Consider the following 13,929-nt stretch of genomic DNA (forward strand, 5'->3'; position numbering starts at 1 on the left):
TCTCCTTTCATATCCCTAAAAAACCCAGCTCCCTTTCTTGCCTCACTCAGAAGCCCATAATTTGCATTACTGACTCCAAGATGACATGAGATGTGAGCACTGTGCGTCCTGCACGAGGTCGTGAGCCCGCGTCCGGCTGCCGAAGACATAGGAAGGGGGCTATGTATGAATAAAGCCGCCTACGGAATTTCGTCACTTTATTTCTATAAAACAGGAATCTCAGAGGAAGATGCTGCTTCCGTGCTGGTGACCTGGGAGCCCTGTCCCACGGAGACTCTGCTCTGCTTCTCTGTGGCAATGGCCTGAGTCCTCACCTCACGGCAGCCTCAGAGAAGCCAATAGAACTAGACCCGTGCCAGTGGTGGGGGCTGAGGAATCTCACCACTCGAGCCTAGATAAACAGACTCTCCCTGGAATCTGAGTACCCGCATCATGCTGGTCTCACCTAAACCCAAAAAAAAGGGACCTAGTCACAGCTGCTGCTGATCAACAGCAGGAAGGGAAGCCCAGAGTCGACGGTCAAGTGAACTTAATTTAATCTGATGATTCAGGATCTGGCCCATATTAGCCTCAGGACTGCTCCAATGAGCTAAGGCCAGAGGGAGCCTTCTCAGGAAGCAGCTCCCATGGATGCCCATGACTGTCTTGGGAACATCCTCCCCAGGCACCCAGTAATGAAGATGAACGGGCATGCCAGGAGCTCATCTTGCAGAAAAATATAAATAAAAACTGGGAATGAGAATTAAACCAACCCTACTTGCATAATAAAAAGAACCGCAGAGAATAAATCAAGGGTAAATACATTAAGGCATTCACACACCACCATCTGTTTCAAGTTAAACCAGTCACAGAGGAGGGGAAAAAACCAGGTTTGTTAGCGTGATTTTATATTGTGCTTCGCTTCAACATTTCCATAATTTACACACAAATCTGAGCACAGCACTGATTAAAGACACATGCGCGGTTTGATTATCTACCTGCCAGAAGTATTTCCACGTCCATTACAGAACCACTTCTTGCTGGTGTTACAGTAAACCACGCAAGCAGGATCGTGTATTCCACAGTAACTAAAAAAGTCAAAACATCAACAGTTAAAGTTGGAAGATTGCTCTCTGGTTTTAATTTGGCAGGATGTAAAATTCTTTCCTCTTACAACATTTTTAAGTTTTTCATTAAACACATACTCAAACCCAACGATCCCACTAACAAAACCCAATCAGTTAACTGCAGAGGCTTCCTGACCCTGTGAACACAGGGAAGCGGTTAGGGGTGCTGTGGAGACCCCTCAGATGGCAGCAAAGACCCTTGCAGGCAGCGTTGGGGGTGTGGGGCACGAGAGCAGTGCAAGGTGCCAGGTGAGCCCAGCAACGTAGACCTAACACCCCCAAGGTGACGGAGTCATTTCCCTCGGTCTCAAGTTTCAGGAACTGTGACTTGTGAGCAGGGAAGTCAACATCCCTGGCTCTGGGCACACAGAAGGTAAGCTGAGACCACGCTGCATTCAGAGCCTCACACGCTCCGGCAGAGGGCGCCATGCTCCTGGGAACACTCAGCTCAACCCAGCAGTGGAGGGTCCCGCAAGGAGCACCTCGGGAGAGCCCCCGGACTCCCTTTTCTGAAAATCAATACACCAAAAACAAAAGCACTGGCTCTGGCTCTGCACAGAGTAAAGTTCTGTATGTGCATAAAGCCAAGACTTTGTCTCAAACCAGAATGTGCTCTGGCCAACAACCTTCCCCGCGGCACCTCGTGCCAGGACAGCTCTCCCTCCTCCGCTCCAAGCGGGCGGCAGGAGTGCAAGGGGGTGTGCAGACTTTAACCACTGCAGCTTCACTAGGCCACTTCACAGGCCTGTTGAGAACAGGAACACTACTACAGATGTAAAAATGTACTGGGAATGAGAGGGAGCACAGAACCAACAGAGCAAGACAGTCTGCCATCAAGCAGGGAAGCAGCAGCCCTCTGTGCCGTCACGGGTGCTGATCGCGGAGGGCCGCGCGCCCGAGGGTGGGCAGGGCCGAGAGGCCCAGTGCCCTGACTGGCAGAGTGCCCCGAGCAAGATCATTTCACCTCTTTTGGTCTCAATTTCCTTGTGTGTATATAACAAAAAAGCAAGAGAAAGTCCAAACACAAGGGATGGGTCCTCCTCTAGATCAGAATTCCAAATCTGGTCAACACGCAGGTCTTTCTATTATTATTATTTTTCTTTGCTGCCCAACACAGCCTGCGGGATCTTAGTTCCCTGACCAGGGATGGAACCCATGCCCCCTGCTCTGGCAGCATGGACTGCCATGGAAGTCCCCAAGGCAGCTATTTTAAAGAAGCCTACAGGAACCTCGTTGTGAGTGAAGTCTCAGATGCTCTCTTCACCCTCTGGACTCGGATGCTCACCCGATGTGCTGAGTTCTTTCGGATGAGTGAGGGGGCAGGCTCCGGGGAACAACCTTAAGGCCCGAGGAAGGCAGAGAAGGGGACTCTTTCTCCTCCAGCTGAGAGAATCAGGGATGACAGAGGGTGCTGACCCCACTCTCCTGCCCAGGATGAGGGATTTATGTGCGTACAAGGGCTTGAGCAACCTTATTTCCAAGGACAGTGTTTCCAAGTGTCACAGTCCATGGTCTTAGACGGGCCTCTGTAAAGTTGGAACTTCCATGTGGAAGGTGGATGCTCTGGGAGGTGAGTCCCCTCTCTGCTGAAGCGCTCACCTGCAGGCATGTACAGGCAGATCCTTTGTGTAATAGGTATCTTCTTCATCTTCTTCAAAGTTCAATTCGGCCAACAACTGGCTGGTCTTGGCCACGCTGTCGTCCACGGCCCCGTTCTGCAGGATGCCCTCAGGGCCACCAACCTACGGCAGAAGGGCAGCATCACCATGAAAGGCCGCAGCTTCTGGGTCTCAGCCCAGGCACCTGGCATCTCCCCACATGAGCAGCCATGGCAACCTTCCCGTGAAGCACTGGCCTGCTCTCCACTGTGAGACAGTCCAGTTTCTTCTGATGTGACTTTTTATACTCTCCTATCAAACCTGCCTGGCCAGAAACAGGGCACGCGCAGCAGAGGTTACCCGCCTCGCCACGTGCATACCCCAGCAAACCCCATCTAGCCACAAAGCCACACCACCACCAGGGTGCGGAGGGCCACAAGGAGCAAAAGGACCGCTCACAAACCAGGCATGGTCCCCCCGAGGACAGATGTGCAGCGCCAGACCAGAGGGCCTGGAACCCCACCACGGTGAAGGGGCCGCCCCCCCATTCCTCTGCCTAGGCACCAGAAGCAAAGGCTGAGACTCCTGCAGACGTAGCAACGTGGTTCTCTTGCTAGTCCACAAATGTTCTTCACTGTCAGTTCCCCTCTCCGGAAGGCAGCCCTTAAGCAGGAATTAGAAACTGAATGTTAAGACAATCTTCTAGTTTCAGGATACAATCGTACTAAATATACTACCTTTTACATGTTGTAACAGCAAAAACATACAAACAGGCAGCTTTAAGTAACTAAGCAGTGAACTTCAGGCACTTCTGCTGAGCTCACACATCCATTCATGGGTACACGGACAGCTCATCCGAGGGGAAGAGATGCTCCCCTCAGATGGCAGCCAACAGTCCCCATCACCCCCAGGGGCCACAGCCCACACGAAGCTGGGTCAAGCAGCAGGAGCAGCCCGTGACGAAGGACAGGGAGTGACAGGAGCCCTGGGTTTCTCTGAGCTGTGAGACGGGTCAGACACTGGCCTGGCTCCCTTGCAGAACCGCTGCCACGCACAGCTGGCAGACTGAAGCTGTAACCCACGCCCACGCTGTGCAGGGTCGGCCAGGCCAGCCCGTCCACTGCTCGTCACCCATCTGAGCCGGAGAGCAACACGTCTCCTGAGAAGGGCACCCCAGAATTTCAAAGATGCATTCGGGTTGTCAAGAAAGCCAAGAACCCAGCACAGGAATCCCTGTCTCTGTAATGGTCTCACCCAGATCAGAACCCCATTTCAGTTTCTGCCACCACTTTAATATACTTTCATTTTCAGAACGTCCAGGTTAAATGTAAGAAGACTGTATCCTTTGTTTGGGGGAATTTTTTTTTAAACGAAAAATCAATAACAACTTTTGGGTTTTAATGTCATGAAGATAATATTATTAACATCACCACAAGCACCTCTTTGTGAATCCCTGATCGCCTTTTTTTTTTAAGACAGCGATGGAGACGATTTATTGCACACGTTACACTCAGCCACAGCTGAGAAGAGAGCTAGTCCATAGTTGTCCCAGGTCCAGGGCAGTGGGCCAAAAGGGCCGGCTTTGATACGAGCAAGGTAGGTCTCGCAAAGGTGGTCAAGGCGATCAGAATGGCCATAGGTGTTCTGGATCCATTGATGAGTTCTAGCTAGGAGGCATGCAGTCCACACTTTGTACCAGTGTCCCTGGCCTCTGGCTTCCCTTGTTTCTGCTTCTGTGGCTTCCATGGGTGTACAAGTTTACCTGGACCTCTGCCTCATCTTTCTTCTTTTGCGCTTCAGCCTGCGCATTCACTTCTTCCTCCACTTTGCTCTCATGGCGCAGAGGTTTCTCAAAAGATGGCGCTAAGGCCGAGAGCCCTGATCTCCTTTTTAAAAAAAATTTAAATGGTTCTGTGGCATTAAGTACATCCACACAGTTGTTCAAACACTACCACCATCCACCTCCACACCTTCCTCATCTTCTCAAACTGGAGCTCTGTCTGTCTTCCCTCCCTCCATCCCGGGCAACCTCCATTCTACGCTGTTTCTATGAATCTAACTACTACTACAGGGACTTCACACGGTGGAATCATACTGTATTTGTCCTTTTGTGACTGACATTTCACTCAGCGTAAGGGGTTAAAGGTTCATCTACGTCATACTGTGTCTGAATTTCCTTACTTTTAAAGGCTGAATGATATTCCATTGTACGGACACAACATTTTGCTTATCCATTCATCTGAAAATGGACAGTTGGGTTGCTTTCACCTTTTGGCTGTTGTGAATGATGTTACTATGAAGCCCAAGTCTTTCTTCAAGTCCCTGATTTCAATTCTTTGGGGTATATACCCAGAAATGGAGTTGCTGGATCATACAGCTATTCTGTGCTTAACTTTGTGAGGAAGTTACTACTGTTTTCCACAGCAGCTACGCCATTTTACTTTCCCACCCACCAGAAGTGCACAAGGGTCCTGATTTTTCCACAGTGTTGACAACACTTGTGATTTCTGTTCGTTCTCGACAGTGGCCATCCTGCTGGGCGTGAGGCAGTAACTCACCGTGGCTTCGATTTGCCTTTCGTGGCTTCTAACGATGCTAAGGATCTTTTCCTATGCTTGTTGGCCATTTGCATATCTTCTCTGAGGAAAAGTCTGTTGAAGTGCTTTGCCCGCTTTTCATCTGCTGAATTCCTTGTGGTGCTTTGTTCGTCCAAAGTCGCCTCTCCTGCCGGCAGCACTCCCCCCGCCACGCACAGCGGCAGCACCGAGGTGAGGCTGCGAACAGAGACCAATGCGTCTCTCGGGCTGACCGCTCAGCACACACACGCTGGTTTTCTCAAAGTGTGTGGCCAGATTACGGTACCTGGATTTCACTTAATGGCAGTGGAACAGCCACATATATCATGCTACAGGAGATCGAAGGATGTGGGCCACAATCGCAAGCTCAGAACGGTATTTACATTTTTAAGTGGTTGAATTAAGTACCTAATAGTAGGTATTTGCTTCTTGTCCCACAAAGTCTAGAACATTTAGTACCTAGCACTTTAAGAAAATGTTTGCCAATATTTCACCAAAGACATACAGATGGCTAATGGGTTCATGACAAGATGCTCAATATCGCTAATTATTAGAGAAATGCAAACCAAATAAGGTATCACCTCACATCAGTCAGAATGACCATGACTAAAAAGTCTACAAATAATAAATGCTAGAGAAGGTGTGGAGAAAAAGGAACCTGCCTACACTTGGTACACTGGGTAGGAATGTAAACTGGTACAGCCACAATGGAGGGTCCTCAAAAAACTAAAAATAGAGTTATCATATGACCCAGCAATCCCACTGCTGGGCATGTATCCCGAGAAAACTCTAATGTGAAAAGACGCATGCCCCCCAGTGTTCACAGCAGCACCACTCACAGCAGCCAGGACACGGGAGCAGTGTCCACTGACAGATGAGGGGGTGAAGGTGTGGCACACACAGTGGAATACCACTCGGCCATTAGAAAGAACGAAACGACACCTCTTGCAGCAACATGGATGGATGAGACAGTATCGTATTAAGTGGAGTCAGACAGACAAAAACAAATATCATATGATATCACTTATATGTTGGAATATTAAAAACAGACAAATAAATGATGAAACAAATGAACTTATTTACAGAACAGAAAGACTCACAGACACAGAAAACAAACTTATGGTTTCCAAAGGGGCTGAGCGGGAAGGTGTTAACTAGGATTCTGAGACTGACACGTACACACAGCTGTGAATAAAACAGATACGCAATAGAGACCTATAAGGAACTGTAACAGAATAGAATCTGAAAAAGAATATACACATATGTGTGTATAACCGAATCATTTTGCTGTACACCTGAAACGAACACAGTACTTTAACTATACTTCAATTTTAAAAATGGTTAATTTAAAGAAAAGAAAAATGAAAGTCTCACCAACTCCTAGAGGAGGAGCCTCTAAAATGTGTCATCAGGGTGCATAAACTTTTTTGTTCAAGGAAACATTAGTGATGTGAATCTTTACTTTCCTGAAATGCCAAAATTAGTATGTAGAGTAATACAGAAACCTGCATGCCACCAGGGGCCCCCAAGCTACCCATCCTGCTTCATCCAGGCCTCAGACCCCACACTTCTCCCCTCACAGAGGGAGGAGAGAGCCAGCATCGGGAATGTGTGAGGCTCTTGAAAGCAGTGATCCTTTCCCTGCATCACTGTTATGAACCCTTCCGGCTTCATAAGGAGCAGGAAATCTAAGTCTGCTCTAGGAACTCTCTTGAGAGACAATGCAATACAGACGAGACAAAGTTAGATGGACTCTCCCTCAGCCTCTAAGGCAAGGAGACCAGAGAGAGCAGTCCAGATTCCCCGACAGGCTCTCAGCTTTGTGGCTGGGAGTGTGGGTGTGACCCTTCTCACAAGTACTTTTGCACACGCACACGTGCATGTCCAGCCCCTGCCCAGCCCGACTCCTGCCCTGCTGTGACCTGACCACAGCACAGACTTCCATAGCTGGGTTGTTAGTTTCTCTCTCTACTTTCTGGAAAGTTTTAAGATAAACATTAACTTCAAAAATACATTTGACCTTAGAAACTATAATTAACTGAATTAAAGCACTAAAGAGTGCCTGGCACAGAGAAGGCACACAACCCAAGCCAGGCAACATAACAGAAGGAGGGAGGGGAAGGTCCCTGTCTGGCACAGGACTGACTGAAGTTAACAACCCCTCAACTACAGCCAGGAGCCCTGGGTCCTGCTGGGCTCAAGAGGGGAAAGGCCTCCCCAAGCCTCCCCCTGCACTCTCTGAGCACACCCCCAGGCACCAGGTCACTGGGTCTAGAAAGCCAAAGAAACAGTTTCCTCTCCACCCCTGATTAAGGCCTTGCAGGGATTTTCTGCCAAGAGAGTTTCTTATGACCCACTGCAGAATTCTGTGCACATCAGAGCAGCAGGAAGAAAAGTCACTTCATTCTCACAGAGGAAACGCACGTTAATTAAAAATTACCACCAAATGTGTTGGTAAGAACTTTTAGACCACACATTACCCACACCTTGTAAGCGTCAACCACTCACCATAAAACGGACCTTCCTCGGTCCCTGAAAGGCTCCACTCCCCAGGCCTTTGCACTCACTACCCCCTTGGCTTCTGCACAGACAGCTCCTGGTCCTTCAGTCTCCATCCACCACTGACCCCATCCGAGGGGTGCCAGTGGGGCCAACTCTGCCTGTTCTGCTTCCTGCCATGACCCCAGCACCTAGAACTAAGCCCACACCCCAGTATGCTCTCACAGGACAGGCTCAATGAACACATCTTCTCATCCAAAATATAAAGGTTGTGATGAAAAATGATTCATCATTTATTCTTTTCTTCCACCGTCTAAAAAAGAGTGAATGGGAAACTGCCTTTCCTGAGGTGGCCTGAGGCAGAGAGGAGCTGCTGGGTCTCTGAGCCCTGAGGAACAGCCTAACAGAAGATCCCTCTCCCTCAACTTTGAAAAAGTTTCAAAACTACAGAGAAAGAATGACCACTCATCCCCCATTTGGATCTACCAGCCACTCACATTTTACCAGGCTTGCTCTCTCCCTCTCCTGCTCTGCACAAGCACGCACACACACAGATACTTTTACTTTCCTGATCCATTTCAGAGTCACAGGCCCCAGGACAAGGGCTTTCTCCACACAGCCACAATATAAGCATCACACTCAGGAATAATGCTAATATAACACTGCTATCTAACACACATACACACATGTCCCCAGTGCCCTAAAACATCCTTTATAGTTTTTTAAATTCAAGATCCAGTTAATGATTACACACTGTGATACAATCTCTTAGCCCTCTTTAATCTGTTTTAATCAAAAGAAACTGTTACGATTTGACCATTCTGACCTGCAACAAAGGGGACTGCACACGGCCCCACCCAGCACAGCAGCCCCTATGCTTTGAGTTAAACGGGCGCCACCTGCCTCCCCTTTTCTTGTTCTCATCGAGAGCTGAGCCCACCCCAGCTCTGGGGTCAGCCACTTTTCAGAGGAGCTCACAGACTGAAACAGGATCCACCCACACCTGCAGGGAGAAGCCAGACTGTGACGAGAGGTTCGGTCCAGGAGGCAGGACCCCTCACAAGACAGTGACCTGGACAGGATCCTGGCTCGTGGCATGAAAAGGAGAGAGGAGCTGCCCGGGAGAGCAGGGCTGGAGACACGACAGGCAGTCACATTAACACTAGCCCTCGCAGGGGTCTGGGCCAGGTAAACAACATGACTGTGGAGAAAGGGAAGTCCAGTGTACTAGACAATCGCGGAAAGACTACCATTGGTGCTGTTCATTTGATAACAGCAGTGAGGCTACGAAGACGCCCTTTCTCTGTTTGTAGAAATGCATTCTAAATACCGTAGGTCTAAACAGCTAAGTATTACTAACTCATATGGCTCAACCTCAGAAGAGCGAAATAAGTTGGATTTGCTTTAAAACACATCAGAGAAGGAAAAGAGAAAGGAAAATCTTCACAATCATCAAATCAAGAAGAAAGAAGGGCAAGGTTCGCTTTATTTACTTATACACGAGAGAATTCGTAACGTCCATTTTTATACAATACAGGTGGTAAAGCGCTGCCCGGACACTGTGTCAGCTCTGCAGAGCCATGCACTTGAGAAGAGTGAGGGGAGACAAGCACAGCCAAATGCCTTCCACCCGGGCACGAGCAGTGGCGCCGCCAGGCTCATGTCACCCCCGGCTGGTGAGCTACGGGAGGAGCTGGAGTAGACGGGAAGGGCTATCCTCAGTCGTGACAAAGGTCCCCAAAGCTCCACAGGCAGCCTGAGCCAACTGGAGGTCTAGAGGCCATCACAGCCCAGTCCACAGGGGTCCTGAGACGCCGGGTTTGGCTGTCCAGCTCGCAAGCTGCTACTGGACCAGCACACGTTTAAAAAGGCACAAGAGGATCTGATGCCAGCCGTGGGACCCCAAGAGGAGGAAGGGCCACCTGGTACCATGAGCGTTCTCTGTCACACACAGAAGGCCACACACCTAACCCCAGCACTCTCTACCTGAATCCCCCTTCTAGCTTCAGCCACACTCTGCCGGACCTCCCGCCATCTGAGGGCCCCGCTTACCACACTCCGCCGGACCTCCCGTCATCGAAGGGCCCCGCTCTCAAGTGAGGTCACAGCACCCTTCAGCAGCAACACAAGGCTCCCAGATTGAGCTGGGCCCCTCGGTGTAGACACTGGCCCTTGCCTGCACTCGCTAGCCCTCCATGCCAAGCCCTGTGTTCCCTGCCAAGTGGACACACCTTCCTGAACGACTCAAGGAGCACCACTCGTAAAGGCTTTCACTTTGCCGGGCAGACCACCCCCTCCTCTGGACCCTCACTGTCCCCATGGCCAACTGCAGACTGGGCAGCACCTGCCATTTCTAACACAGCAGCTTGACAAGGACTCACTCTGCCCCCCAGCAGGAGCCACCGCCCACAGCGCTCCTGGAGCACAGCAGGACGCGGAAAGGGAAGTACCGAGGGGCAGCCGTCGAGAATCAGGCCAAGGAGGGCAGCCTGGGAGCCTGTGTGGAGGGAACCGAAGAACCGGCGAACAGACACATGGGGCGCGCGGGCTCGTCACTGAGCGGGTGGCCAAGCCTCCGCACCCCGGTGCGGAACCCACACAGGCCGCACACATCCCCGACGGGCCGGCTGAAGTGGCCAAGTGTGGGCTCATCCAATTCCCTACCTCAGGGCTTTAACAAGAGACTACCAAGATCAGCAGGAGCAAAACAGAAGAGGAAAGAGCGATGGCATGAAACAGAAGATAGTGAGTGGCTGTCTGATGGCTGCACAGCTAAAAAAAAACAAAACCCACTGAATCAAACACTTAAAAACAAGAGGACTCCACGGTGTACGACCATACCTCAGTAAAGCTGTTTGCAAGGTGTCTCCTTTTTGGCTGTGGGACCTAGGCTGATAGAGAATTTTGCTACTGTGTTAGAGTTAACTTCCCCCTCAATCATGCTAAATCTGGGTAAAGAAATTAATTGGGTAAACAGAGTTAAAAGCTATTTCAGCTATTCAGCACTAAGCCACATAAGTCCTCCCTTTTGGTTTTCAAACCCCGGCAATCCAATGAAAGACAAGTGCTATAGAATACTTGCCAGAGCTGTGAAGTTCGCAGCATCTTATCTCCAATTTTTTCAAAGCGCACTATGTCACAGTTGTACTAACCGAGTGTTCACACAACCAAAAAAGGTCCACACAAATTTTCAACTCACCACTTTCAGGAACCCTGGGACTGTAAGGAATTCAGTCCTCATCATAAGCTAAGGGCCAGGAATCAGAAGACGATCTGTTTACCTAGATAGTCAAGGATGTGTCAGAACAACCTTCCTGGACTTCTGAAGGCAGCCAGCATTTGAAGACAAGGTAGCAGCTCTTTGCAGCTTTTAAAATCGACACACACTGATGTATGTAAATACTCATGAATCCATCGATCAAGATAACAAGCACATCCATCACCCCCAGTCTCTTCCTGCCTTTGTCCTCCCCTCCCTGCTCTCCTCCCCTCCCCGCAGCCACTGTCCTACCTTCTGTCACCATAGGCTACCTAGTCCCTTCTAGAGTTTCATATGAGAAGAATCACAGAGTATATACTTTTTTTTCAGTGCATCTTCCACCCAATGTGCTTGTTTTGAGACGCATCCACGCTGCCGTGTGCATCAGTGGTTCACTCCTTCTTTTGTTTGGTAGTGTTCCCAACTCAACATTTTCATCATCCTAAGTCCGATGTTTGGAGGAAACAGGACAGCAGCACCAAAGGGAAATGTAACAACTAAGCAGACCAGAAGGCGTGTAACGCCAGCTGTCACACAAAGGACTTCTGAACTCACCTTTCCCTGCCCTTGGAGACGTTAGCAGACAGGCCCAAAAAGGGTCAAATACTTAAAAGAAAACTGTTGCCTTATCTTAGGGACATTTGACAGGGCTGTGACAAATATCAGTTCATTTCATAAATAAGAAAACAAGTTGTTACCTGAACCAACTCAGTTCAACTCAGCGTGCCATTCTCCCCGCTGCCCCAAGACACACATGTGTTACCTAAACCTTCAGGCAAAACCAAAGTTGGCAGTCAAGACTGATATTAAAGGTGGTATCAGTGATATAGCTACACATTAGAAAACAGCCTGGTAGCCCCTGAAAAGGTAGCAGGCAGCTGTTACCAGACCACCCAGAATTTCACTGAAGGCTTACACCCACACACAAATTTGCACACAGATGTTCCCAGCAGCGTTCCCACAGTAGCTAAGCCAAAGGCCCAGCGCAGACAAGCAGATACACAGAACGCGGTCTGTCCGTGCTGTGGAGCGCCATCCGGTCATAGAAAGGGACGCAGCGACGCACGCTACCACGCGGACGAACCCTGAACACACTCAGGGAAAGAGCAGATGACACAGGCACAGTATGGCCACATGCAGTCCGTTTACATCAAAGGTCCAAAGCAGGTAGAGAGATCAGTGGTTGCCTGGGGTTAGAGAAGGGAGGACTGGCAGACTGAGGGGCACCAGGCTTCTTTTCACGGTGACAAAAATGTCCTAAAACCGACTGTGGGCGAGGCTGGACACTCTGCACTAAAGCCACTGAGGAGCACACTCCGATTGGCTGAAGTGTACGGGATGTGAGTTCTATCTCAATAAAGCTGTGAAACAAAAGGAGCTGCACGGCACTTGACAATTCACAGCCACTCATCCAAAAAGATAAAATCAAAAGGCACTCGGAACAGAAGCCCCACCATACATTTGGTTATACAGCAAGTCTTGAGGACAAATAAGGGAAAACCTCCCAAATGTCATAGGCAGCCAATGCCACCAACACAGGAGATAATCAACTTTTCACTCCCCTTCCCCAAACACAAGTCCAAAGTTAGGCTACAGGTGGGTGGGTCATCAGAGTTACCTAAAAGTGAAAAAGGACAAACCCTTTTGATGTCATAACAAGTGAGCTCAACTGTAATGTTTCCCTCTGCTGGAGTGTTCTAATGCTCTTATTCAGTACAGTTCAGTGTTCAGGTGCAGTAAAAGAAATCAATTACTGTAAAGCAATCATCCTTCAATTAAAAATAAGTAAATTTATTTTTAAAAAAAAGGAAATTAGTTACTTCAACAGAAAGAGAAAGACACGCCCCCACAATTAATCAAAAACAGAACCCAAGGGACAAAACTAGAACTCAGAGCTGACCCAAGTTTGCTGTTTTACAGTCTACAGTTTAAAAAGGATTTGCAATAAAACGATAAGGTTCCACAAAGCCTCCCTGAACTGCCACGGATCATGGCACACTGCTCAGCCAAGAGATCTTCAGCCTCCGTCTTCTGGACACACCGGACACAAATCACAGACAGCACTGTGTGCTCTATTCATTCAAACATTGAGTCCAGATTTCAGGTATGTTTAAAAGTAACAAAAATACAGCTGTTACTCCCATGTTATAGCTGTGGAAACAGCATCCACAGAGCATGAAACCACTCTGATAACAGGTGTTATCATGAGCTTACAGCAGCTCACTTATTTCCCAAGCACACTCTCCCTTCCCCCATGATATGTCAACAAAAAGGAAAAAACAGGTATGTGCACACCTGTTCTCCCTGATGCCCCACCCATTAAGCTTCTATTTTTAAGGAATCTGGGGTTAGAATGAGTCAAATGCTTTCTGCTTCTATTAGGGGCTAAAACAAAGTCCAAGTGGGTGGTCTACCCACGGGAGTGACTCAATCAACTAGAATGCAAGCCCCCAGGAGACAGTTTCAGCTCACGCTGGCTGAGGCTGGGTTGGCTCCCCCGACTCTGGCAGTGGGTCCTCACGCCAAGGGACACCTGCGACAAAGTGAAGCCTATAGCTCTTCTGTGGCTGAGAATTCAGGAAAATAAATGAGGGAGGTGCCAGGCACAGGAATGGAATTTGAGACCCACAGGATGATGGCTACATTCCTGGGGAGCCTAGCCCAAGACCATAGGCAGCGCCCTCTCCCATCCCGGGTCAGGGACTCAGATCCAGGAAGTGCATGCCGGATACACTCTCATAACACAAACCCAAATTTAAAATAACCAAGCAGCCTTTGCTAAATGTTCACATCATTAAGAACAAAAGTTCCTGACGTGGCAAAGCCACATATATAAAACCCACTACCACTCACCCACTGGAGGAACAAACTCAAAACCAACTTTTCCAAGG

General features: G+C 49.1%; 1 protein-coding gene across 6 annotated transcripts in view; it reads right to left on the reverse strand.

Annotated features, from left to right (window-relative positions):
* UPF1 (UPF1 RNA helicase and ATPase) overlaps positions 1–13,929 on the reverse strand; it is a 33,620-nt gene that overhangs the window by 18,482 nt on the left and 1,209 nt on the right. For 3 of the 6 annotated variants that reach the window (XM_086408258.1, XM_086408256.1, XM_086408257.1), the window contains exons 2-4: positions 3,269–3,367; positions 2,706–2,848; positions 978–1,067 (exon numbers count right to left, since the gene is read on the reverse strand). In XM_086408258.1, the coding sequence (XP_086264384.1) occupies positions 978–1,067; positions 2,706–2,848; positions 3,269–3,367 (332 nt within the window). The remainder of the gene's footprint in view (positions 1–977; positions 1,068–2,705; positions 2,849–3,268; positions 3,368–13,929) is intronic. The other 3 variants (XM_086408260.1, XM_086408263.1, XM_086408259.1) reach the window with 1 other exon arrangement.

The sequence above is a fragment of the Bos grunniens genome, chromosome 7 (genome assembly GCF_055505025.1).
Source record: "Bos grunniens cultivar Pamir isolate PY7600 chromosome 7, Bosgru_T2T1.0, whole genome shotgun sequence".
NCBI lineage: Eukaryota > Metazoa > Chordata > Mammalia > Artiodactyla > Bovidae > Bos > Bos grunniens.